Source organism: Leuciscus leuciscus, assembly GCF_965113295.1.
Source record: "Leuciscus leuciscus genome assembly, chromosome: 19".
Taxonomy (NCBI): domain Eukaryota; kingdom Metazoa; phylum Chordata; class Actinopteri; order Cypriniformes; family Leuciscidae; genus Leuciscus; species Leuciscus leuciscus.
In genome coordinates, this window is record NC_138743.1 from 13,447,687 (window position 1) to 13,474,547 (window position 26,861).

The 26,861-nt window shown below is 38.6% G+C and overlaps 2 protein-coding genes across 4 annotated transcripts in view; one reads left to right on the forward strand and one right to left on the reverse strand.

Moving 5' to 3' along the window:
• The window catches only part of swt1 (SWT1 RNA endoribonuclease homolog), a 30,128-nt gene extending 18,295 nt beyond the window's left edge, over positions 1 to 11,833 (forward strand). For all 3 annotated transcript variants that reach the window (XM_082148685.1, XM_082148686.1, XM_082148687.1), the window contains exons 15-18: positions 42 to 185; positions 2,610 to 2,676; positions 3,344 to 3,411; positions 10,776 to 11,833. In XM_082148685.1, coding sequence (XP_082004811.1) covers positions 42 to 185; positions 2,610 to 2,676; positions 3,344 to 3,411; positions 10,776 to 10,863 — 367 coding nt within the window. In that variant the 3' untranslated portion in view covers positions 10,864 to 11,833. The remainder of the gene's footprint in view (positions 1 to 41; positions 186 to 2,609; positions 2,677 to 3,343; positions 3,412 to 10,775) is intronic.
• Positions 11,834 to 13,136: 1,303 nt separating this feature from the next.
• On the reverse strand, positions 13,137 to 26,399 carry ivns1abpa (influenza virus NS1A binding protein a). Its single transcript, XM_082148690.1, has 15 exons — positions 26,209 to 26,399; positions 21,077 to 21,341; positions 20,733 to 20,858; positions 19,699 to 19,868; positions 19,500 to 19,575; positions 19,240 to 19,413; positions 19,025 to 19,150; positions 16,871 to 16,978; positions 15,845 to 15,971; positions 15,534 to 15,761; positions 15,337 to 15,458; positions 15,134 to 15,260; positions 14,796 to 14,927; positions 14,463 to 14,636; positions 13,137 to 14,377 (listed from the first exon to the last, which is right to left on the reverse strand). Exons 3-15 carry the CDS (start codon positions 20,841 to 20,843, stop codon positions 14,121 to 14,123), a joined length of 1,932 nt encoding a protein of 643 aa, XP_082004816.1. The 5' UTR covers positions 20,844 to 20,858; positions 21,077 to 21,341; positions 26,209 to 26,399; the 3' UTR covers positions 13,137 to 14,120.
• Positions 26,400 to 26,861: the final 462 nt, after the last annotated feature.

A 26,861-nucleotide genomic window follows, 5' to 3' on the forward strand; every position in this document is an offset into this window, starting at 1 on the left:
AAACAGAAACTTTACTGCGTTGTTTGTTTCTCTCTCTTCAGTTCGGCTTTGTTCTCAGCACTCCACTACACTCCGGGAACCACCGAGCCCAGCCTGCGATCTACCTCACCCCTGCCTCAGGACGCCCTCTCCTGCCTGCAAAGGCTCTCAACTGCACTGAAACAGCTACTGGAGGCTCTTCAGAGGTACACACATGCTAGTAAACACACACACACACACAAACACACACAAACACACACACACACACACACACACACACACACACACACACACACACACACACACACACACACACACACACACACACACACACACACACACACACACACACACACACACAGAACTTTGCAGTCTTACCAGGGTCTATTACCATTCCAGTCATGTGCCTCCCAAAGGAATTTGCTCAGTGTATGTCCTTAGTCTCCTGAGCATGTAAAGGACAGAAGTAGGTGTGTGTCACACGTGAAAGGGGGAGGGGGAATAATATTCTATAATCATTAGTATATACTCTTATCAAACCCTCCCCTGATCCTGTGTGAGTGTGTCTGTGTGACTCACTTCCGTTGTTCACTATTCCTTTACAACTCATAGCAGTACGGATTGTTCTGTGACATGGCAATTCTTCCTCTAAATTAAGATCTCTGCATCTCGCGAGCAGAGACTGTGGTGCGTGTCATAGCTGTAGTTACACAGAGACCGCTCTTTATGTTGGAGTGTAATAACAGACATGACTTGCCTCGCTGGCATATTAAACTGCCTGCTCGTATCATTCACGGCCTATTAATGAATATAAATCTCGAATAAATAATAAGGTATCTAATAAATCTAAACTCTGGGAATGTGGCATGCACGAAGATCTTATTTTTGGGTTGTCAGAAAGCCTCAGTTCTAGTTGTCAAATGAAGTGAATTATTTCTTTTACACTATAAATTATTTTGTCTCAGTGGCAGTGCAAAAATGCTGTTCTATGAGATTGAAGCATACACTTCATTCAGTACTGCAAATGAATGATTTGTCATGTGAAACTTGTGCTGTATTGTCCGTCTAATTGATTATATGCTCTTTTATTCTCACACAAAACACCACGCTTTTGCATCAGTGCATTACAATTGATTTACACTCCAACTTGTTCATTTTATTCAAGCCATTGACTTTAATTATGACAGAGTATTATTATATAGTTTGCGTTTGGAGGAAGATGCGAATGAAAAGAAATTCCAAATTTAAGTGCGAGTTATTTAATAATGCCTGGGTCAATGTCCTGCCTAAATGAAGTCAAGCACTTTAAACTTTTTTAAGTGTTCTCCTTCCCAGTTAAATGATCAGATATAGCCATGTGCCTTTCCACTATATTAGTCATCTGTCTGACAGTAATGTCACCCTTTACCCATCAACCCTATATACTTATTCACTCAAGCTGATGACCCCACTGACTGACGGTGTGTACTCAATGTCATAGTGTTCATCTGAGATTCAGGTTCCCTTTGGGTTTGTTTTGACAGTTTTTACTGCATTTTATTGCTGTGCATTTGAGTCCACTCTGGTTCTCCATTGATTGTTTCTGAGAAGGCAGTTTCTGAGAAGGCAGGATGACAAAGTTTGAAGGGAGATTAGGTGCTGTCTCCATGGATACAGCTAGACTCATTTTATGTGCAGAAAGCAGACAGATGAGTCATCAAAGCTAACACATGCACACAAATGCGCTGTTCTACTCCTTTCCATCCCCCTGCGCCCCTGAATGAGGAAAAGCATGCATAATTCAGGCTTTCTTGCTGAAATAGCTTTTTCTTTTCGCTCCCTACTTCGTCTTGCCCCTTGAATTACTCTACATTTCTTCTTCGCCTCCTCCTCCCCTCTACCTCCCTTTAGAGGCTATGCTGTTTTATTCTTGCGTTAAAGGGATAGTTCACCCAAAAATGAAAATAAGTCATCTTTTTCTCTTTCAACTTTTTAGCACAGCTTTGTTTATGTAGCTATATTATGCACCAGAAACGTCTTCTGCCATTGCAGTTATCCTGTGTCCTTGTCCCTTATGTGCTGCGGACACAGGATGTGTGAAACAGGCTTTAATCTTGGACATGTTTCTGCCATGATCAAACATGTCACTGCTATCAGACACTCTGTCTAAATTTAGAATTGTTGTGTCTGTACACATTTCCTTCTTTTCTAACATCACACAGATGTTAATGAGTAAATGTGGTGATTTACTAATTTACAATTTTTGTGATCCAAACACAATTACAGGCTCAGTAAACACTAGAAAACACTACCCTGCATATGATTGTCTGATAGATTTAATGATTCATCTGATACATTTATTCATTGTAATCTTAAGCTGTCTCTTTACTTGTGGTTAATATTACATGTAGAAGCGTGCTCTGGTTGACTGATGCATTTTAAAATCACACACAGGATTCTTAATTGCATATCAGGCAATACCCACAGATATTATACACAGCTGATGTTCTAGTAATTGCACAGGTTTTACCTGTTATAATGTGATATGCACAGGTCATACCTGTTATAATGTGATAGAAAAACATTATAATAATGCACAGGTCATACCTGTTATAATGTGATAGAAAAATTAAGGGTTTCCCCTCCCACAGGCTGCTATCTGCGGACAGCAGTGTTCAGGATGCACAGTCACTTCTCTCCTTCATTCAGTCCAGTGAGGTAAGAACAAAACGGCCACTATAGGTCATATCCACCTTTTTGGCAAGTCATTCCCCATAGTCAAACAATAGTTAGAATAAAAATTCTGTCATTATTAAGCTGAATTTTCAGCAGCCATTACACCAGTCTTCAGTGTCACACGATCCTTCAGAAATCATTCTAATTTGCATTAAATGCATTAACTAACAATGAGCAATACTTTAGTTACAGTATTTATTAATTTTTGTTAACAATAGTTAATAAAAACACAACTGTTCATTGATAGTTTATGTTAGCTCAGGTCAATTAAATAATATTAACAGATATAAATTTTGATTTTAATGTATTACTAACTATGATTAATAAAGTATTTTTCAATGTTAGTTCTTGTTAACTAATGTAGTTATCTAATGTTAACAAATTAAACCTTATTGTAAAGTGATACCAAAAGTATTGATAAAAAAAAAAAAAAAATTTTACAGACTCTAAAGTTATGAACTGTAGTATATATTTGGTTTTAGACATGAAGAATTTCCATTTATCTTGTTTAGATCAATCAAATAACCACCAAGAGGTCTAAGATCAACAATATGTGCAGCAATACATGTCCTACAGTGATTCTGCAGGACATGTGCGTTGACCTGTACACTGTGTACTTTACATTAACAGATGTGCTTTCTGCTTTCAGATTGCTGCTATGGAGCCACGTTTCACTGCCAGGGACCTGTTTGATTGCGTGTCTCAACAGGAATACCGGTTAGTTAAGAGTTATGAGAGATATTGAGACTCATTAGCTTATCTTCAAGTCATACTCACAGCTTGTATTGCTTTCATTTACCAAGCTACGTGCATGATGCGGTTTGTTCTGTTGTAATGGTTTTAACACCGCCCACCAAGCAGACAGGCATTTCAGCCAGAGCTCAGCATGCTGTTCTCAGGTCAGCGCTCGCTTCGGCAGGCATCAGCAGCTATCTACTCTGTCGTAGGGCCATTGAGTTTCTGCCGTAAGGGTGTTATTGCATCATAAGCCTACCCAAACCTCAAAAGACAGTTCTGTGAATCCTCAACATCATGCCTGTCATGGTTAAATGGCAAAGTGAATCCTCTGTTCATTGTTTATATGCTGCATTAGAATTTGGTGATCTGTTCAAAAGTTTGGGGCCAGTAAGCTTTTTTTAAAAAAGTTCAATTAATACTTTTATTCAGCAAGGAAGCATTAAATTGATCAAAATAACAGCAATTAGTTACAAAAATCTTCAGCAAATGTTTCTCTGGCACTAAATCAGCATATTAGAATGATTTCTGAAGGATCATGTGACACTGAAGACTCGAGTAATGATTAAAAAAATAAAAATTTGCCATCACAGGAATAAATTACGTTAAAATATCTTAAAACAGAAAACAGTTATTCTAAATTGTAATGTTATTTCATAATTGTATTGTTTTACTGTATTTTTTACCAACCCTGAACTTTTGAAATGTAGGGTATTTTGATCAGATTTTGATTGGAAGTATCTGGATATAAATACAGTATTCCATAGTAGATTTTGATTCAAAATCTCAAGTGAATTTTGAATTGATTGTATTATAATTAAAATTGTAATTTCATATAAAAGAAATTCTCTTTCAGCTAATCAAATCATACTGGGAGCTATAGTCCAGAAACATAAAATGTCAGCTGTTGCTTATGAATAAGCTTTTTCCATTTTAATCTCACCACCAATGTCACACCTCAAGTGAATTTTAGTCAAGCTTCTGTACTAACTAAACTCACATACTCTTTTATTGCATGTTAATGTCAGGCAAACCGGGGAAGTCCTGTGCGATCTTGTGTATGTATGTGTATTGAGTTTAGGTCCTTATGTTGAATAGATTCTAGATCGCTCACATTGCGTTGCAATCTGTGCAATAACTCTCACTAATGTGGCACCTGTGTAATAACAGGTTATGCTATCAACTGTCCTCTTGTGCACTCTAAATCACACTTTTGCACTGAGGAAGGCATTAATGATACATAGAATGCATTTAATGATACATCACCGCTTCCCCCTGAGTCGTTTGCCAGAATACACATTCCTGGTAAAGATATTTCACAATTTATTCCCAGCGGTGTACAAAGGTGTTTGTGGAACATGTCCTAACTTGAAACTAGAACGTACGCATATGTGATCTTGTCTCAAAGATTTTCACACTGCCAATGTGTTGATTTTGATGATGTTGATGAAGCCCCAGGCTAATAAGGAGTGCTGAATATAATGCTACAAATTAATGAGAATTATCCAATATATAAAGACTCTGATGTGATTGTGCTTTTAAATATTAAGATTTACAGTAGGATGTGGTTGTGCTTTTAAAAATTTAGATTTTCTGTTGGATGTGGTTTTATGTTGTGTTACTGAAGGAGAGACTCTAAAAGGGGCGGGGCTTAAGACCTCAGGCTATACGATGATACGGTTTCTTGATAACCACAAAATTCCTGATTATACAGACAAATTCTTTTGAATGAATTGTTCCCAGGATAGTGTGGGAGAGGGATCAAATAACAGTTGACATTGCAATATAATATTATAAAAAAATATTAGTTTTTATAACATAGTAGGCCTAAATTATTTGCTGGAACCTATTGGGCTGTGTACTAATTAACTCACTAGCTTCTAATCCTTCTATGGTGAAAGAACAGCTTATGAATATGTATGTTAAATTATTTAACTGGATGCTCCATAGCAAAGTCTTACTTATTATTTTTCACCGTAATTCATTTAATGATTAATATTCGCATAGTATAACTTTATTTTTTATTGGGCCTTATTTGCATGTTAAAAAACATGTATGCATGAATTTCATCATGTGTCATGTTCACAGTCATTTCCGGTTTCTTAATGTGTCTCTCATTTGTAATGATTTATTGAGCAGGATTGCCATTTGCAAAGTTTTCGTGTGCTTGTCAAGGTTTTGCTAGGATGTGTCTTCAGGGCTGGAGAAAACATTTATTGATTAACCTTATCAGTCAAGTGTAGCTACACGCTCGCACACACATTTGTGGAGCGGTTGACAGCTGATCTTTAGCTCCCTTACCTCAGCGAGGTTAATGAGCCGTGACACCCAAGACCTCAGTGACCTCATTTCACGCACTTATCCACGTGTGTCAAATGCATGCTTTAATCAGTACTGTCAGGTACTGTATGCTAATGCACAGAGACAATAATCTGATCATGTACCCAAACTGAATAACACCCATACATTATCAGTTGCTTCAATGTCACCTGTTACATAACACACTGGTCTCAGTAAGTTGCTGTATCAGGCTTTGCTTCGGCTACCTTGAACATTTTATAACTTTAGAAAGATTTCAGTTGGGCTGTCATTCCATGAGATATTGATTTGTAGGCTAAAGATTCCTTAAAATCATCCCTTAAAGGGATAGTTCACCCAAAAATGAAAATTATTTCATTAATGGTCACACTTTAGATTAGGGTCCAATTCTCACTATTAACTTACTATTAAATGCCACTTTTGCCTTTATAAACTCCTAATTACTTCTTAAAAATAGTTAGTAAGGTAATTTGTAGGATTAATGGATGTAGAATATGGGCATGCAGAATAAGGCATTAATATGTGCTTTTAAGTACTAATAAACAGCCAATATCCTAGTAATATGTTAATAAGCAACTAGTTGATAGTGAGAATTGGACCCTAAACTAAAGTGTTACCTCATTAATTACTCACTCTCATGTTGTTCCAAACTTGTAAGACTGTCGTTCATCTTCAGAACACAAATGAAGATCTTTTTGATGAAATCTGAGAGCTTTCTGTCCCTCTATTGGCAGCTACGCAACTGTCACTTTGACGCTTCAAAAAGTTCATAAAGAGATCATAAAACTAATCCATATGAATTGAAAGGTTTAATCCAAATTTTTAAAAAGAGACACGGTTGAACAGATTCAATTTAGGTTTTTATTCACATATAAACATTTATCAACTCACACATCAGTTGTGGTAAACTGAAGCTCATGCATGCTTGAAAGGTAAGAACCAATGAGTTTCATTCGTGTGTTATGCAGCACGTTTGAGCTTCCACAATCTGTTCATCATATAAAGTGATCGTGTCTCTTCAGAAAATTTGGACTAAACCGCTCATTTAATATGGATCAGTTTTACAATATCTTTATGAACTTTTTGAAGCATCAAATAAGTGGTAGTTGCGTAGCTGTCAATGGAGGGACAGAAATCGCTCAAATTTCCTCAGAAAGATCATCATTTGTGTTTTGAAGATGAACGAAAGTCTTACGGGTTTGGAACGATATGAGGGTGAGTAAATAATGACAGAATTCAAATTTTGGGGTAAACTAACCCTTTAATAATCTGAATCTAAACAGTATATGTTTTGTGAAACAAGAAAGACTGTTATTCATTGAATTTGTTCATGAACATCTTGTCTCTAGGTGCTGAATCTCTCAGCAGGGATTGATATCTAAGCAACCAGGCGCTGCACTGACGCTGTCAACTCACAACGGCTGTGAGGCTGCTGCAGCTTTTGTCAGATGTTCAGTGTTGCATGCTTGTTTTCGAGCGAGCACCATCTCTGTGGTGTTATGTTCTGTTTTGTTGATTTAAGGATTGGGTTCATAAAGCATTTACTCTGCTGTCTGGCGAAGGGGAGCTGCCCAAATGTTGTACGGTTGCCATGGCAGCACTGTTGTGAAGCGTATAATTGCAAGGCTGGAGGAATGGAATCTTTTATGTGTTCACTACAAACGGCAACTGAGCCAACACTTTGTAGTGCATGATTTTTTTTTATAATATATTTTTAGGGGGGAAGATTTATAAAAATCGTTTGAGAAAGCAAGGTTATATCCCAAACAATTAGCATGTTAGAATGATTTCTGAAGGATCATGTGACACTGAAGACTGGAGTAATGGCTTTGCATCACAGGAATAAATTATATTTTGAAATATATTAAAATAGAAAAACCATTATAAAATCACAATATATTAATACGCTTAATATATAAATATATATTTATTAGGTACACTTTGCTAGTACCAGACCTCCTTTTGCCTTCAGAACTGCCTTAATTCTTCATGGCATAGATTCAAGAAGGTGCTGAAATCATTCCTCAGAGATTTTGGTCCATATTGAAATTATAGCATCACGCAGTTGCTGCAGATTTGTCGGCTGCACATCCATAATCTAAATCTCCCGTTCCACCACATCCCAAAGGTTCTCTATTGGATTCAGATCTCGTGACTGTGAAGGCCATTTGAGTTTAGTGAACTCATTGTTCAAGAAACCAATTTGAGATGATTTGAGCTTTGTGAGATGGCGTGTTATCCTGCTGGAAGTAGCCATCAGAAGATGTGTACACTGTGGTCATAAAGGGATGGACATGGTCAGCAAACAATACTCATTTAACTCGTGGCATTTAAACGTTGCTCAATTGTCACTTATGGGCCCAAAGTGTGCCAAGAAAATATCCATCACACCAGGTGGTGTACCTGAACCATTGTTAGAATGCAGGACGGATCCATGCTTTCATGTTGTTTACACCAAATTCTGACCCTACGATTTGAATATCACAGCAGAAATCGAGACTCATCAGACCAGGCAATGTTATTCCGGTCTTCTATTGTCCAATTTTGGTAAGCCAGTGGGAATTGTAGCCTCAGTTTCCTGTTCTGACAGAGTGGCACCGGTGTGTTCTTCTGCTGCTGTAGTCCATCTGCTTCAAGTTTCAACGTGTTGTGCGTTCAGAGATGCTCTTCTGCATAACTCGTAACGAATGGTTATTTGAGTTAATGTTGCCTTTCCAATCAGCTCAAACCAGTCTTGCCATTCTCCTCTGACCTCTGGCATCAAAAATACATTTTTGCCTAAAGAACTGCCGCTCACTTATATTTCCTCTTTTTCAGACCATTCTCTGTAAACCCTATAGATGGCTGTGCTTGAAATACTCAGACCAGCCCTTCTAGCACCAACAACAATGCCACGTTCAAAGTCACTTAAATCATCTTTCTTCCCCATTCTGATGCTCACTTTGAGCTTCAGCAGATTGTCTTGACCATGTATGCTACATGCCATAATGCATTGAGTTGCTGCCATGTGATTGGCTGATAAGATATTTGCATTAACGAGCAGTTGAACAGGTGTACCTAATAAAGTGGCTGGTGAGTGCATCCACCTTTTTCCTACGCCCCATGACGCATTGCACAAATTATGTGAATTACTTCTGTTAATTTGTAAACAATCAGCGAAAGGCTCAATCTATGAACGCAATAATAAGCATTTTCAAAAACTGAATGAAGTGACATTATTCTACTCATCCTTTAACCATCAAACATTAAAAGACTATTTAAAAGTCTAAAAGCATTAACAATTTACTAACACAGACCATGAATAACCCCCTATTATTTCTTCAGCAATATTATGGATTCGTTAAATATCACTGTAGTAATATGTCTGTATTATGCCTTGCACGTTGCCTTAATCAAAAAAATTCATAAACTAGAACATTGAGTGATAATATTTCACAGTGATTTTCGTCATTTTGAAAGACAATAAATATTACATTTACCTGCTTTAGAAACATTCCAGTAAACACTGCTAATAGAGATTAGCAGTGAAAATGGGAGACAATTATTTTAAAGCATCTGTGCATCAGCAACAAGCCCGGAAAGAGACGATTTGGGGAGAAAAACAAGAGATTTTTTGTGCATTCCTGTAAATTATTAATGGGATATATTGTAAATAAATCAGGAGAGTAGACCACAAATGAGCAGTATATGTTGTACTTTTAAATACTGTTGCAGCAGAAAAGAAAAAAGAAAATAATCAGGAGGAAAAGAATGCAGCGACTGAAAAGAGCTCATCATAGACATTCTTGTTATGCCACGTTACATTAAAGTACCAATCGTGTAGTTGTTCTCTTGAAGTCTGAACATGAAGGAAATTTTACAGCTCATTCAGTCAAACTGACGTATAAGGATTCTTTGTTGCGCAACCTTATGATTTGAAATCTTTTTGAGTGGAGCTTCCCCAAACCGGAAGTGCCTCCCATAATCTAAAACTTGTAAGGCTTGTAAGGAAAAAGGTGGATTTATAACCTAGCTTTTTTTATATATATATATATTTATATGACCTTGGCCCTGACTGCATTGTCAGAACTGTAATTTCTGAAAAAATGAGCAAAGACAACATTCCAAGTCCAGACCAGGAGGCGGTTACATAAAACGCTTTGACTAGTCTTACAAGTTTGTCATCGAAATTTCTTCTATAAGACTGTTCATTTCTTTTTTAAGTCAGTTACATAAAAACGTACATTTACCTAATTTGATACCGAAAAGTAAGACTAACTATCCCTTGATTAACTGCTAGTGGGTCATACTACTGTAGATCTTAAGACACTGTCTTAACATAATGGCTATGCAAGTTTTATACATCAGTTTATGCAACTGGCCCCTGCTCTTAATTTCCACCATACCCTTCATTACCTAAATCAGCTCGGTGAGGGTGTGCTCTGGGAATGAACAAGTGCATGCAATCCTTCGTTTTTTTCTTTCTTTCTTTCTTTCTTTTTTGGTATTTAGTTATGTAACATCCATTGGGGAACACAAGATGTGAACAAACTAAGGCAACAAGCAGCAACAGGTTGCAAGAAAGAGAGGGAGGAGATAGAGAATGAGAGAGATGAGAAGTCAGTCATGCACCTCAGTACCAAGGAAAGAGAGCGGGCCGGGCGGGTGTGACTGACTCAGAGATTTCTGCAATTGTTTAAATCCTTTTCCTTTCCCATGAACCACGCTAGTATTAAACATTGAGAATAACTTTGTTTTAGTCAGACAAGCATTTCGTGTATATACATGAAGTTCGTGGCTCACTGAGATTGCCTTGTGTTAAAGAGGTCATGAATTGCTTTTTTTATTCTATAATGTTGTTTATTCTGCAAAGTAATTTTTTCAGCCACCTTCTCTTGACCTCTTTCACTTTACATATACATACAAAGATGTTCATTAAATACTCCCAGTCATGTTGCTCTAAACCTGCATTTTTCCAAAACAAAATATATCATAAAAAACTGTACAAACAAGATAGAGAAGACTTATGTGTGTCTGTTTGTCCTCAGGGAGAAGCTGTGTGTGGGTGGTGCGCAGCTGTCTGAGCTATATGCAAATCTAGATCACTGTGCTGCTACTCTGAGCTCTTGGCCCTGATTTAACACCCCACTTTCCGTGTTTGGACCCAGCCAACTGTCTACTTGCTATTGGTCCGGACTCCTTTGGACCGACCTGGTTTTTGGTAGCTGAGTCATAATCTGCAGGAACCAAAGCTGTACCAACCCACTGATTATCTGTCCTTGTAACATCCTGTAGCAGAGTCAGTGCATCAGTCACGTGACCCTGACATGTTATGCAAAAGTAACTTGGCATCAAGGGCTAACAGTCTATATAGACAAGAATTCATCTGTGTTCTAGTTCATGCTTTCAATAATTGTATTAAACTATTTGGATTATTTATTGATTATTTTACCTTACTTTATAGGTGATGTGTTCCCTTCTGGGAAAAATAAACTCTTTTAGTGATGATTACATTTTTTTTATAGATCTGTTGGTGGTTTTGGTGTTTTATACCGCATAGAAGAAGGTAGAATTGCCATATGTTCAAATTCTGATGTGAGTCTTTCTAACGCCCACACTGTTGTGGTAACAGGTTATGTGTTCAGAGAGAAACGGAGGTATTACTTCATAACACTGTCTGACACCACATTCATTGCTCCGAGGCTCTCAGTAATTAGTGAGTGCAACATCGAGCCATGTCCTGAAAGCCAATTTTCTTGGGCATCAGTCTAAGCACCCTTCTGGAAACTATTCTGAAATCTACTCATTTGTTCCATGATTCTAGAAGGTACATTTTGTTACAAAGTCAGTGAATTGCGATACTTTAGACTGTTTAGGTCTGATAAGCTGCTATATATTTTTGTTCTCATTATAATTATTTAGTTCTGCACATGCAATACCAGCACCAACATGAACCTCAGTAGTAGTTTTTTTTATTAATAATAAACTCTGGTTTTATTTGGTGTAAGTTTTGATATTGTAGTATTTGTATTATATTGTGAATAGTTCAAAAAGAATATTTTCCTTTACATATATTTGCATTTTGATTAAATAATTTGATCATCAATGATGTGTCATTCTTTTTTGTCACATATAAATCTGGGTTTCTGGTTTGTAAGGCAGAACGGTGACATCACAGCTTGAAAGGCCTTACAGGATTATGGGAACAGTGATAATAATATCCGTCTTGAGATTACACCAACGTTCAATGACGTAAGCAAGATAATGGCTGTGTGTTCATAGGTAACTGAGTTCAAAAGACAATTGCAATATGGGCAAGAAACAAGATTGGTAAAACTTACTTAAATCCTTTATGCATAATGTACGTTATAATAATCTTTGCAGATACATCTGAAATTGCTTGTTTGTCATGTTTTTTAATGCATTATACGTTCTAAAGGAGTAACATAATTATTAGAATTTATTATAACTGTGGTTAGTTATTCATGAGACCATATACAATGCCATTATAAGGTGCATTACAAGGCGTAATTAATGCATTAAAAAAAACTTTTATAAGGCATATATAAAGGCGTTAAGTAGTAAGTGTTACCAAAAGATTATAGAGTCCTAATCCTACTGAAAATGCTTGCAGACTACCAAATTGTCCTGTACAGTTCCATTCACACAGCACAGATCTGCCAAAATTACAGTTGTGCTTCCTAAAAATCTACAAGTGTGGTTATAGAATGCGTATGTCACTCCAGTATACAACCTGAACGTATGAAGTATGAACATAATTGTACTTAGGACTCAAATACAGGGATGACAACCCTATAATGCGTCTGTGTGAACACCAAATTAGGGGGCTTACATAGGAAAATAAGGGGAAAGCAGTGCAGTGTAATACAAAAAAACTCACATATAGTGTGTAGTTATTTTGGTAAATATTTAACATCTCAATTATTGAGACACTCTGGAGTTCCTCGGTTTTTCAATCCTCCTTATCTCAGTAGAAACCACAAGCAAGTACCAGAGGGTTATTGCAGTGACTTCATGACTGACCTGAGTATAAAGTGCCAGAAAAGACCTATAATCCCTCCTGTAGACCTGCCAACACGACTAATGTGATTTGTCTAGGATTAAAACAGGTTAGTATTTGTGAATGGAGTGTGGGAGTTGGATTGTTGGATAAGAAGAGAAATAAATGGTCTGATAATAAATTATCCAGTTTTCTTTTGCCTTGTTTCCCTTCATCTGATCCTAAACCCACTTATAAACTAAACACTAGTGTAATCCTACCAGAATCATGTAACACAGTCAAACCAAAATTCAGTTCTTGAGATAAAATGTGCAAAACATCCTCAATGCACAATCCAAGTTAAAGAGACCTTTTCATTACTGTTTCTAGAGACACAAATCCAAAATAATTTCACAGGCTGAAATGGTTTTATTAGTAAGGAAATATCAGCTCATAACAAATGTAGTACAGAATTTTATCCGCCAAATAATTGAGGAAAAAAACAAAACCATAGAACCAAAAAACTCTTTTGTTGCTTCCAATTGCTAAACACAGAAAATATTAAAAAGAGAATATATCAAGAAAGAAATGAGCATCGTCTCACTTGTTTGAATCAGTCAAACAAAAGAAATAGTAACAAAAGATCTAATGAGCAAGAGCACTGAAGCGTGGTTGACTATACGCATGTGAGTGTAACTAAACTGGCACTGGTTAGAGTTCATAACCTCATGGGTGTTTTGTGCCTGCTAGCTCATCCATCTATCTATTGGTTACGTTGCAGTGTATCAAAAATATAAAAAAGGCAATCTTTAAAGATTGGTACAGTAATCCTACGTCATGGCTAATGATACAAAAAGGAAAGCCATGTGTTTGAATGTTTTGTAAAATAAGGCTTTGTATAAGCATGGAGCTTCAAATGAGGTGAGCAAAACAAGAAAAAAAAAAATTCACTTCCTTAATGGGTTCAACCAATCAATCCTGTCTTCAACTCGCTAAAAATTATTGAGAAATTCAAAACTACTCAACTCAAAAAGGTACACTCAGTGTGCAATAAATGTTGGCATTCTTCTTAAAATGAAAAAAAAGAGAGAAAGAACAATATTTACAACAACAAAAAATAAAGTATGCAATATGCAAAGGCTTAATGTTGCTTTAAGCAACCCCCAACGGACCTCCCCCACCTGAACACTGTAAGAAAAATCAGCCTCATGGGTGACTCCTGTGAAGAACCACCCAATGAGACCACCCTCACGCCTCAAAAACCCACCCGCCCTCCCTCCCTCCCTCCCTCCCGCATACATATAGGACATCACAAAGCACGATTACGTCACTAAGCCTGTTAGTTTGAGTGAGATAACCCCCCGTCCCCATTTGGTTCCCTGGCCCCTGGCTCTTAGGAATTGGTGAAGGCATCGGCACAGGGGCTCCACTCGTCTGTTTTAGGGTTGTAGGCTTCAACTGAGTTAAGGAAGTCGTTTCCATCGAAGCCGCCAACGGCGTAGATGACATCATTGAGCACGGCCGCACCAGAATTGCTGCGTGGCGAGTTCATGCTCCCCAGCATCCTCCATTCGTTGCGGGCGGGGTCATACATTTCAACACAACGCAAGGCGTGAGAGCCATCGAAGCCGCCCACCACGAAGAGTTTACCTGAGAGAGACAACAACAAAAAATAAAAATCAGTCACCATATGCAAGCTTAATGGTCATATACTGGCAATTTGTCCTTTGCTTACCTTCATAGACAGCCACTCCAGCTCCTCTGCGGGCTATGTTCATTGGGGCAATAAGGGTCCAAGTGTTGTTTTCTGGGTTGTAGCGTTCCACACTGTTCAGACAATTCCATGATTCTGCTCCTCCGATCACGTACATGAAGCCATCCAACTCACACACGGCAGCCTGATGCCTCCCTGTAGATGCACGAAAATAACATTGAGAACCATTTCTGCAGATCCATCTGGCTTTTTATCAGTGTAATCCCTGCTGTACGTTTAAGCTGTGATCTCTTAAGTGCCAGAAACCCCTGTGGAAGCAATTATAGGGATATTTTTGACGTCAACATGACTTACTGATGTTTAAAGGGGCACAGCTGGTCCAGGCCTTGCTCACGGGGTCAAAAACGTCACAGTTCTTCAGACCTTTCTGTCCGCAAGGATCTGATCCCCCAACAACGTACAGCTTGTTGTTCAGAGAGCAGACACCTGAAGAAAGAAAACAATAATTGATGAATCTAAACGTACTGTATTCTCTGTGTTGAATGGACAAATTCAAAATCTCTTGAAGGGATGCACAGATTCTGGCTAAAACCAATAGATAATTTTTTTTGTTTTATGTTATGGCCAATAAGCTATAGTATTTTATCTAAATAAATGAAAAACATTTTAAATGCTACAAGTGAAGTTTTTACCTGCATTGCAGCGATTGGTCCTGAGCTCTGGCACTTGAGTCCACTCATCAGCACTGGGGTTGTACGTCTCCCCACAACTCAGTTCATCAGAATGGCCGTTGGACCCACCCATCACGTAAAGCTGACCCTGATTGGATAAAAACAAGTTATTTCACAGCACTTTCAAATACTACTTCTTAATACACATTTGACCATGTACACACCATGAGCACGGCCATCTGAAACCGAGCACGTGGAGTCCTCATTGGAGCAATGAAAGTCCAGCTGTCAGTCTTCATGTTGTAACATTCCACAGTCCTCAAGCACTCCTCCCGATTGTAGCCTCCTGAATAACAGATCAGAGTTGCTTAACGAAGGCAAGAGAGACATTCAGAAGTTTTTTTTTGTGCTGTCCACCAACCTGCGGCGATGAGTCGGTCGCTCAAAGCAGCGATGCCCAGGCCGGAGCGAGCATATCGCATGGGTGCCATCAGCTTTTCAGGTTCCTCTTCCAGCGGCTGGCCCTCGAAACTCAGACTCTTGGTTAGGCAAGGTGTGGACGAGGGTGAGGCCTGGGGACTGCTGCGCCCATGCAGAAATATCACGCACAGCATGCCGTTCAACACAGCCAGACACAGGTATGTATTGTCTGTGGGGAGAGGAAAAAATAACTTGAAGGGACCGCAGAGAAGTCTCAACGATCTGATGAACACATCAAAGGTGCAAACTTACTGGTTGTCTTCTCAGAAGCTATGTATTTCCACTCTTGCTTGCAGGAATGTTTGGCAGATCCGGGGGAGAGGCTGCCAGAGGAGCTGGTACTCAGCTGTCGGTGTATGTTCTCACGTAGGGGCTTCTTCTGCAAAGGCACAGTGCAGCTACAGACTCCGAGCCCATGGTCCACACATATACAACCTCACACAGACCCAGACCCGTCTAGGCGTAAACCCGACTCAATTTATCAGATGCAGGCTACATCAGGTTGAAGGAATATTCCCGGTTCTATGAAAGTTAAGCGCAGTCGACAGCATTTGCAGCATAATGTTGATTTGGACTCATGCCTCATTTTCTTTTAAAAAGCAAACCATTAGGTTTTGGTAAGGTACTAACAATTGTAGTGAATGGGGCCCATTTTTAAAGGATTTAAAACAAATATGAAGCTTATCACTTTTAGACATACATTGATTCTTCTGTTACACCATTATTTGAGCTGTAAGGCGGTTTAAATCTTCATTTTTACAGGCATTTTAGCCATTACTTTGTCATGGCAACAGAGTTGAATATAACTCGAAGAAGATTAGTATTTAGAATAAAACATTTAAAGATTAGTCCATTTTCTTGTCACATTAAAATCATGTTAACATGCATATTGTTTACATCTTTTCTATACTATTGGAAGTGAGTATTCACCTCCATTTTCGCTTCTCTTTTTGGGGAAATTAGTAGAAATTAGTTTTTGTGATAATCAACATCATGCCACAAATGCTTTTGATTGAGCTTGTTCTGAACCTTGGAATATTCCTTTGACCATTTATCTACTTTAATCTAATCCCAATGTAAAGCCACACTATAAGCAGTACTAAAACCCAATCCACACACTCATCACGGACACACCGTGATCTCTTCAGCCTTAAAACGCTCAGACTCAACAGCCCAGCACAACAAAGCAGCTGCTCTGCTAGCATTACACTTAAATCCTGCATTCGCTACGGGTCTGCTGCGGTCCAGCCTGAGAAGAGCTCGGCGCTGGTTGTGTACCTGCACAAACTGGATGTGGTCATCCTCAGTGCCGAACACCTCAGCCTGCCCGTCAAGCAGGCTCCCATCGAGCAGCTTGTGATCGGCCGAATAGTACAGCGTTTGCACCTGCAAAACACACAGCGACAACAAAACCCATGTGGCTGTCTCCATGACAACAGAACACCCAACTACGTGGGTCAGGGAAGGAAGAAAAGTTAAGAAGGGGAGGACCATAGCGCTCGTTCGCTGCAAGATGCTGGTAAAAAAAAAGCTTCTTTAAGAATATGAACACAGTGTTGCTGTGGATCATTTCACAAGATCTTCGGGACTTTTCACTGCACTGAAAACAGCAGAATGTGGATCACAATACTTTCGCCACAAAGCATCTTGGGAACCTTCATTTAAGTTTGGAGAAGGAAACAAACAAGCTTCATCAGTGCATGTTCAGGGGGTCATCCTGCAGCCATCTTCTCAGCTGAGGGGGTTAGTCAAATCAGACGTCATCACATAAACTCCAGGTCAACACTGGTTAGCTGTTTTCAACTTTAACAGCTCAAAAAATGAGTCCCTCATTTAAAAAAAAAAATCTTGGATCGTCTTCAAGTTTAAAGAAAAGTGAATTCAAAACCAAATTAAATACAAAATTCAGTTCAAATAACTGAAAAAAAAATCCACTGAAATTAAATAAAGTAGTATAATAAATTGAAATAAGTAAAAATAAAATAAAATAAAAAGTGCATCAGTGTTGATTTGGGATGGGCATTTCGGTATTTTTGTCTATGGGTACTCGACAGATATATTAAGTGAGTACAGCACAGTTGCAGTTTTTAAGTGTCTTGCACCATGAGTTTTACATTTCTAAGGAGCTGCCCTTGACCGACTGCCTACAGTGCTGATACCAACTGATTAGGACCAGTATGTAACGCTGAAAATCAAAAAAAATTACAAATGAGGCCATTTGTGTATAGCTATAGTAGCTTTTTGTAGTTTACTGAATACCGATTGTTGTAAAATGTTCTGAAATTAGAAAAAAAAAAGTCATGTAATGCAATTATTGCAGCTGTCACTTTTGAGTACTTGTGCCCATCCCTACTGGGAATGTGTCCAAAAGCAGATTAAAAGGAACTAGGAACTGAGAGCGACTTGAGAACATCCCTCTAAGCTGCACTCAGTTTCCACTTCCTTTATTTAGAAGAAAAGGCATTGTAGGTGCCATTATGAAGCCGATAGCTCTCTTCCTTTATTTTCATCGGTACGTAATCAGTATTCAAATGTATACTGTGTAAATGTAAAATGCCCTAGTGGCATAAACCATTCATTTTAGTCAGTTATCTGAATATCCTGTAAGTGTGTGCATGAACAACTGTGTAACATGCTTTGATTTACTTTGCAATGCATGCATATGCGAGTTGACTTGTGTTGTGTGAGGTGTCGTATGTGAGGTGAACTTAATATGTGAATGTCTTGAAGTGTTCAATGCATTGATACTTAGAGATCTGAAGTGTAATTTTAAGTGAACTGTGTACTGTTGGTGAGTGCATTTGATTAACAGACAGGAGCCTAGCACTTGTTTCACCATGGCTCCCTCTCGTTCTTTTGTTATTTTCTTTCATTCACTGACTCATTACCCTGGAGGCCCCCAGTCTTGGTTTCTTCAGTCTTGTGAGAATCCTGCTGATGTTTGCTCTAATAAACCTAAGGAGAGATAAATCAGTGGGGAGGAAGAATTGTTAGTGCTGGTTCCCAAAGAACGCACACTCACTCACACACTCACACACCTGCTTAGAGAAGAGAGAGATGTCATTGGACGGCAACATGCCATTTCACTCTCTGCGAGCAGACAAGAGTAGCTGCAGTTACTGCACAGCACTGAACATTCAGGAGGCTTTTAGATTGGCTCACCTGGACTACCCACTCCCCTTTGCGGAGGGTGTAACAGCCCCGTTCTGTACCTAAATGTATATTCTTAAAGGCGCGGGGTGACTTGTGGGTAAAGGGGGAGAGCAAACAAAAAAATATATATATGGAAGCCAAAGAGAACAAACCCAACCGACCTCTACCGTTAAGATGGCTGGTGTGAACGGACCTGTTAAATCTGTGAATGGGATGAATTACGAGGGGGAAGAAGTGAGGGAGGAGAGAGAGGAGCTCACAGTGGAGCGCAGTACTGACCTCCTCCATCAGTCGCTCCAGGGGTTCGCCATTTTCCCACAGGCTGCGTTGCACCCAGCCAATGACCTTGGAGTACAGCTTGCCGTTGCTAGGCAAGGTCAAGTTATCCTCCAGAATCACCTCCAACTATAAAGCGGACCAAAAGAAAGAATGTGGTTAGCATAAGCGCGCAATCAAGAATAGTACATGACCCGAAAGGTTAAAGGCCAGCTCACTTTAAGGCGTGGAAGCTTGAGGAAATCCTCTTGCTCAGACACGTCTAGAAGGTGCTCCTGGATATAGCTGTCGATCTTGCCCAGCAGACGCCCGTCTCCCATACAGCTGGCAAAATTGCGATAGGAGATGGCACTCTGGGAATCCATCTTGGAGAGAAGGTAGTCGCCACAGATCTGGGAGCAGGTACAAAAGAGTAGGTTAGGACTTCATCTAAAGTAAACCTGTCACAAATACACAAAAACATGATTAATATGCCTACCTGCTTCACTCTGTCCATTTTGAGCCGTTTGGCTGCGGAGTAAACCTCCTTAACCAGCTCTTTATCTGCCTTCAACCTGCAGAAAGCAAAATTAAATATCAGAAATCATTGATCGCCACAAATGGGAAGCCATTCATTTTGTAGAAAAAATGCCCTTTGATGGCCCAGATTGGTTGATTGCATATTGTGTGTCTCTTACTGGGCAGTGTAAGCGTAGTTGAGAAGGATCTCCACAGCCTCAGGGTCCAGATCCTCAAACTTTACATGGGAGATTCCGTGAGGTTCCAGATCGCTGTTAAAGATCTCAAACAGGTACGGACTGCAACAAGCCAGCACTGCCCGATGAGCCATCAATTCATGGCCGCACACCTGCAGAGATAAAAAGGGCAACGGTTAAGTCTATGATGGCATTGTAACAAAGAAATAGGCACCATTTGTTTTAATTAACAAACAAAAAGTAAATTAAAAGAAGTAAATATGTTTTTTCAGATATGATGTTTGGGCATTCAAATGTTGCTATGGTGTTCTGAGTGGGTTTTAGTATGTTGCTATACAAATTTGAACAAATCCAAAATATTAAGTATTAGCAATAGTAATAGCTTGGCAGCATCATTAAAGGGATATTTCACCAAAAATTTAAATTCTGTCATAATTTACTCACCCTCAAGTTGTTCCAAACATGTATGAGTTTCTTTCTTCTGCTGGACACAAAAGAAGATATTTTGAAGAATGTTGGTAACCAGACAGTTGACGGTAACCATTGACTTCCATAGTAGGAAAAATAAAAATACTTTGGAAGTCAATGGCTACCGTCACCTGTCTGGCTACCAACATTCTTCAAAATATCTTCTTTTGTGTCTAGCAGAATAAAGAAACTCATTCATGTTTGGAACAACTTGAGGGTGAGTAAATGATGACAGAATTTAAAATTTTGGGTGAAATATCCCTTTAACTAGGGATACAACTTACAATATTTCTATTTGGAACAAGAGAGTCTTTTAGGAAATTAATCTTGATAATTAACTATTAAATCTATTGTTAAAGCTTCCAAGCATTCTTTGAAATATTTTGAACACAGGGTTTGGGTTTGTCTGTTAATGAACGTCACACAACTAAAGGCCATTCAAAGATCCAGGACCTGCGTCTAATGAAACACACTCTTCTTCCCTGAATCATGTTTCAGCCTTCTCGTAATGACACCGAGAATAATAAGGTTAAAAAAGGGTGTGTTACCTGAAGTCTCACATCACAGAACTGTCCGTTCTTTCTAAGGGCGTTCATTTTGGCCACGGTGGAATCCAGGAAACTTTCGTCCTCAAAGATCAAATATCCGTTGGGAATCATTTTTGGAAATTAAGTCTTTGCAAAAGCAAAAAAAACAATCTTGAGTCAATTTTATGATTTTACCTCAAAATATCTTTCCCACACAGTGCATCTTACATAAACATCACCCACGCACATAACAAAAATACAATGTATCACTCATTTTTGCTGCTGGCTAAAAAGCTGCCACAGTCTATAATCACTATAAAACCATCTACATAACACTAAGTCTCATGTATAAGTCATGCGCTTACCTAATACCGAATGACGTTGGTCTGGGAGAGATAGATTACTTGGGAAAGCCGTAAAAAGGCACGAGTGAAGAAGAACCAGGAATGGGAGTGCCCAAGTCTTCCTTCACTGGAAGTGGATGGAAAAGGCAATGCCAGGCAACCAGAGGGCACAGCAGGGGGTCAGAGGTGACTCAAACTCTCAGGCTTAGAGTGACTGCAATCAAGTCCTCGGGTGTCCCGTTGGCTATAGACTCAAACCTTTTCTGTGTTGATCGTGCATTATAACCTGCAGGACAAATAACAAACAAGAGGTTGTAATGACGCCACATAGCAGGATTTTATCAGGAACACTGATCACATCAATAGCAATTTTTAGAACGTCAATGGCCACAACATCTATTACTGATGTGAAAAGAACCAATGGAATTGAAAGGTTCATGTGTCGCTCAAGGGCAGAAACGCTGCAGATCATAGACTGACCCAGCTTTACACCACTGATTGCTTTCATGGTGTTAAACACGTGCCTTATTCGGGATCAGCCTTCACTTCTGCTGCAAAGACAGTTCAAATTAATCCAGACAGAATCTGTCTCATACAGACTTAATTCAAGAAGCTGCCTAAATCTCAGGACATGCTTTTCTAAACTTCCCATCAAGCCTCCCTTGGTCAGGCCGTTTCTACAACACCCAAACACAAATTCTCTCCATGTCCTTCCCCCGTTAACCACATGGCTCTACCACACCCGCAATTCCGGAAATTTCCATAGGTCTTTCAATGCTTTTTCAGCCAGCAGATGGCCCAATTCTAGGGGCGGAGGATGGTCACAAAACCAAGAACTCACTCGGTCTGGAATTTTGATGGATTTATCACATTCCCACAATGATGTGGCTTCAGCTGTGTGGGGATGGAAAAATGTTAAGTGAAAAACAAATGAGCTCCAGTGTGTGGAATCCTTGTGTTTTGCATGAAAACCTGCTGGTGTTTTTCCACTCACATCCTTTTAGTCACTTCAGCCTCATTCGGCGTAAATGCAGGCAGTGGAGGTCTTTGGATAATCTGCTCATCCCTACGCAGGGGCTGATTATTGAAAACAGTAATCGGAAAACTCTAGGCCTTAATTTACCTCCTCATAGAGATGCTTCCTCTTGAAGATAAGTGGCATTGGAGAAACACTTTTAAGCACAAGGATGAGTAAAAAGATGGAAGATTTAAATTATGATTAATTATAAGTTCTCATCAAAACCTTTCTTTTTTCAACTGTCTGATCTTCAACACTGAAGTTTATTCCACTAAATCTCAGATCTAAGTTAATCCAAACTCTTTCCTACTTAAAAAAAAAGAAAAAAAAAAGACAAGAGATCTTAATAAAATCAATGAGGGTCATAAGATTATCCAAATTGAAAGCTCCCCTTTAAATAAATAAATACAATTAAAATATAACCCGTTAAGTGAATGTGTTCAAACAAATAAAAGTTTAAATTTTAATAAAATTACCCATTGAACATATTCCAGTATTTTAAAAATGTTTTAATATATTTATACACTTTATTTAATTATTTATTTTTTTCTTAGTTTTTGGGGAGTACGCCACATTTTACAACCTAATTAACCATGTCCTGTCAGTAAACGGTCAAATTATCTGATATTTTAAGATATGTATTGATCTTGACATTACAAAAATATTTTTAGGCAAAAAACAACAAAAGTAATGTCATTGACCCTTAAAACGTGAAGCTTTCCACTCATTGATAAGTCTGAACTGTTCAGTGTCAAGCTAGTGACCTTAATCTGAGAGCTTTTGGTCCACTTGGAGTGGAATCAGGAACTGACGCTTTAAACCAGGGCACTTACGGGTTAGACAACAGATAAAGCCTACGGTGACTTCGCAGCTTCAGATGGACTCACAAATCTGTTCATTGTGTGCTGACAACCACAGCATCCTCATACAATTACTGACAAAGCAGAGGGTGAAAAGACAAAAAGACGGACAGATTTTGAAATGCTTGGTGGCAGAAAAACACTTTGAAAGACCATTTTGTGCATATAATCTTTTTTGTCCCCTCTGGCATGCAGAGAACAGCCCCTTCAGTCAGTAAGCGTGGGACAGACAGCGAGGCGAGAGAGAAAGAGGAGAATGGGTTTAAACACACAGCAACAGTTGTTCTATTGACTCTGCAGCAGTACTCAACAGATAACCCAGATTGAGCAACAACTTAATGCATCGCTTATGGCCATGCTAAAAAACAAAACTGAGGCTAAAGAGGACATTGTGTTTCTTGCATTCAATTTTAGATAGTTCAACCCGCTTATAGTGTGCACCATGACCACAAGCGACATATACAATTATATTGGTCTTGGTCATGAGACCCCTTTTTGCAAGTCACGCTTTCTCTCTGGGAACTCCGCCAGCTCTAAGAAAAAGGGTGAACTACATTACTCAGTGTCCGAAACACACAGGCTTGCTAACATTTAGATTTAATCATTGGCCAGATTTTTCTATGCAAATTGAATTGATTCACAGCTAATTTTACCAGGAATCAAGACCATGAGTCATGACCTTGGCATTGTTAATGCTATACAAATAATAATGATTTTAATGGACGTCTATAGTAACTAATAAGCTCCAACATAGGCTACTTTTTGTAGCCAAATCCCCCGATGTACGTTTAAACTCATGAATGGCTTGCACCACAGTGATAAACTTATGTAGAGTCTGCATAAAATGTGTAGGAAGGGCATTGGGTGTGCAAAAAACCCCCAAAACATTCTGTTCAAATGGTTGTGCAAGATCATGAGAGGCTATGAAAGAAGCATGGTGAAAAATTATATCATAAAATCATATTCAGATGTGAACTAAAGTCTGAGCTGCATTTCCAGGGGTTAGATAACACCTGCCAAAATCCATGATTTACTCTCTCTCAGCCTAAACTAAAACACACTCTTTCCATAAACCCACAGGCAGCAGAAGAGCTTATGAAATTTAAACTCGTAATTACAAAGATGGAAAGGAAACACATTATGACTGCTCCATCATAATAATTACAATAATTACTTTTGTAGAATTTTTTTTTATTTAGATTTTATTTATTTAATTACTTTGTGAATGAACAGATTACATTCTGAAGGCAAAGGGCAGCAAAGCTGCTGGTATCTTTGCTTCTTTATTTATATCTGCCCCTCTCTAATGAAACGCTAACCTTTATGGAAAAAGGTTAATGGGAGAACACAATTTAAGGAGTGAGCTAACAGAGCCACCGGGTGATCTCACATGAGAACAGGCTGGAAAATTGCATAATCCTTCACCACGTAAGGAAAGAATGTTTGAAAAGAGACAGAACACTGATTTTATTCACAGTGGCCATAATAGAAAATGTCCCTGTGTGATTCACATTAACCACAACATGCAATGGAGTAAAGGCAGTTAAACAGCCAAGTAATTCTCTGAAAATAAATAAAAAAAACTGCCTTTTATTTCTACTCTCTAAGAATCTGTATCAAAATCCACAAGGAAAGGTTGTAGTTTAGGAAGCACAGTGCTGCATATATTTCCCTTACAAATGAAGCACTGCAGTGACAATTAGGTCATCCATAGGCAGATGTAGAGTTAAGGAACGGAAACGGCTTTATGAGAAGTGAAGCTGCTGATTCCTGTGACTTGTAAATGGGATTGTTAAATATGACCAGAGATTTAATGTGTACAACACGGTAAATGGGATGTACTGTGGGAGTGGGAACATAGGTTGTGAAAATTATTACAGGTATGTAGAGAGAACATAATATTTAGAGAGAAAAGAAGCAAATAATAATAATATTATTAATAATAATAATAATAATAAACACCTATAACCAGACGGAAATTCCACAGCATTTGCCAAACCTACAAAAAAAATTCCATAAACGCACGATTTTAGAGAAATACAGCTTAATAAAACAGTGCGCAGAATAGTGTGTAAATAATTTTAACTCTACAAATATATATAGTTTTCATATATTTCCAAACATCTACTTAATGTATGAGACCATATGTTAATTCCAATCAAATATTATCGATGCTAAGTGCAAACGATAAAACATACAGGGACAAATTTCTGTGGTTACGCCCCATTACATCCACGAATCCTGATAGGCCAGAACGTATGATTCCGAGCGATACGATTGGCCAGATGACGTGTCCATCAACACGCCTCGTATCCACGTTCCCCGCACAATGAAGCTTGCATCATACAGAACGTTTCTGAACCCCTCGCCTCGACCAAGCCTACAGTAAAATCCAAAACTAGGTCAGTAGGACCTGGTCGTAATTTTAACATATTCCTGACTAAAGATCAACGATGAGGTAAAATGTATGTTCTGCGTCAAAATACACGAGCACTGCTTTCAATGAACCACACCGGTCACTCTTTTTTTAACCTTGACAAATCGTCCCGTTCCTATTTTTCATTAATTTCATTCATGTGTTCGTCGGCATTTACTGTTCTTTTTAATGATGATGAAGGATAAATAATGATTTAATTTTAAGAATGGAAAAATGTTACAATTGTGAGCAGACAACGACAGTATAATCATGGTTAGCACAATCCAATTTTACAAGGCAAAGCAGCTAAATGTGAGTGTATGAAGCCTCTTTTATAATGAAACGAAAATTATATGAATGTAACTAGTGGGTGTAGAGCTGCTTGCCCAATGTATAATGAATTGAATGTGCAATATTGCAGCACCCGCAATACTATGCCAGTTGGTGACGTTACACTAGCTGTAACTGTAAAACCGCCCGTTTATTTTGTAGTAAAATATTACTTAATTTATTCCGTTCATTTAAAATAAATTACAATTAATAAATAAAAAAACTCAACGTTTGGAAAAAAAATAAAAAAATCACGGTTTGCTGCACACTGCAAACGTTGATCTTACGCGAGCGATTCTCTTGATGAGAGCAACGCATGCAGTTGCCGATTGCACAGTAGATTACAACGCACCATATGGCAATCGCGTGAGTACATACAAGTGTCTGTATGTGTAACACAAAATAGCAACGTAGAAGCAAAAAAAATTTCAGTTGTAGATCTTTAGAAATAAACACGTAGTATGAAATAATCCTGGGAGGACAGAAGACATGAAGCTTCAGTCATATTACTGATAAGATTGATTCTTACCTGATCTGGTTGACGGTTGACGATGGTAGACATATTTAAGGTCAATTAAAAGCTGTTGGTTGGGGATATTGCAAAAGCAATAGATATGGCACGTCTCTGCGTCCGTACAACCCTGTCGTTCCGGGTATCGAGATTGTTAGATCGGTGAGCGAGCGAGCTTTGACAGCGACTCTGGAGCACGCGCTTAACAAAAGCCACGGAGCTGTATCCCGCGTGACGTCACGGTAGAGCTCCGCCTGCGGAAAAGTACCGACGGACAGAGAGGTGAGGTCAGGCCCTGGAGTCGGGGGAAAACGGCTAGTAAAACTAGTCTGGGTTTATACAACTGGGTTATTTTTTAACCTTTGGCATAAATTACCTGCGTTCTCTGCATATATCTCATTTGCTTTATGGATTTCATGCTCAGTCAGTCTTCTTAGTTCTCTAACGGAGGCGTGGTCCACCAGGCGGCCTCAGTAAACTTCTTAAAATTATTTAAAATAGGTGGTCTCAGTAAACGACTTAAACTTAGTTAAAATTGTTTATATTAAAATAGTTAAAATACTTAAAATCAAGATGAGGTTCTAAAACACCTAAATTGACAATTCAATCTTATGTGAAAACGCATACAATTTCTAATTTTTTTCTTCTTCTCGGACATTGTTGTTTTTAAT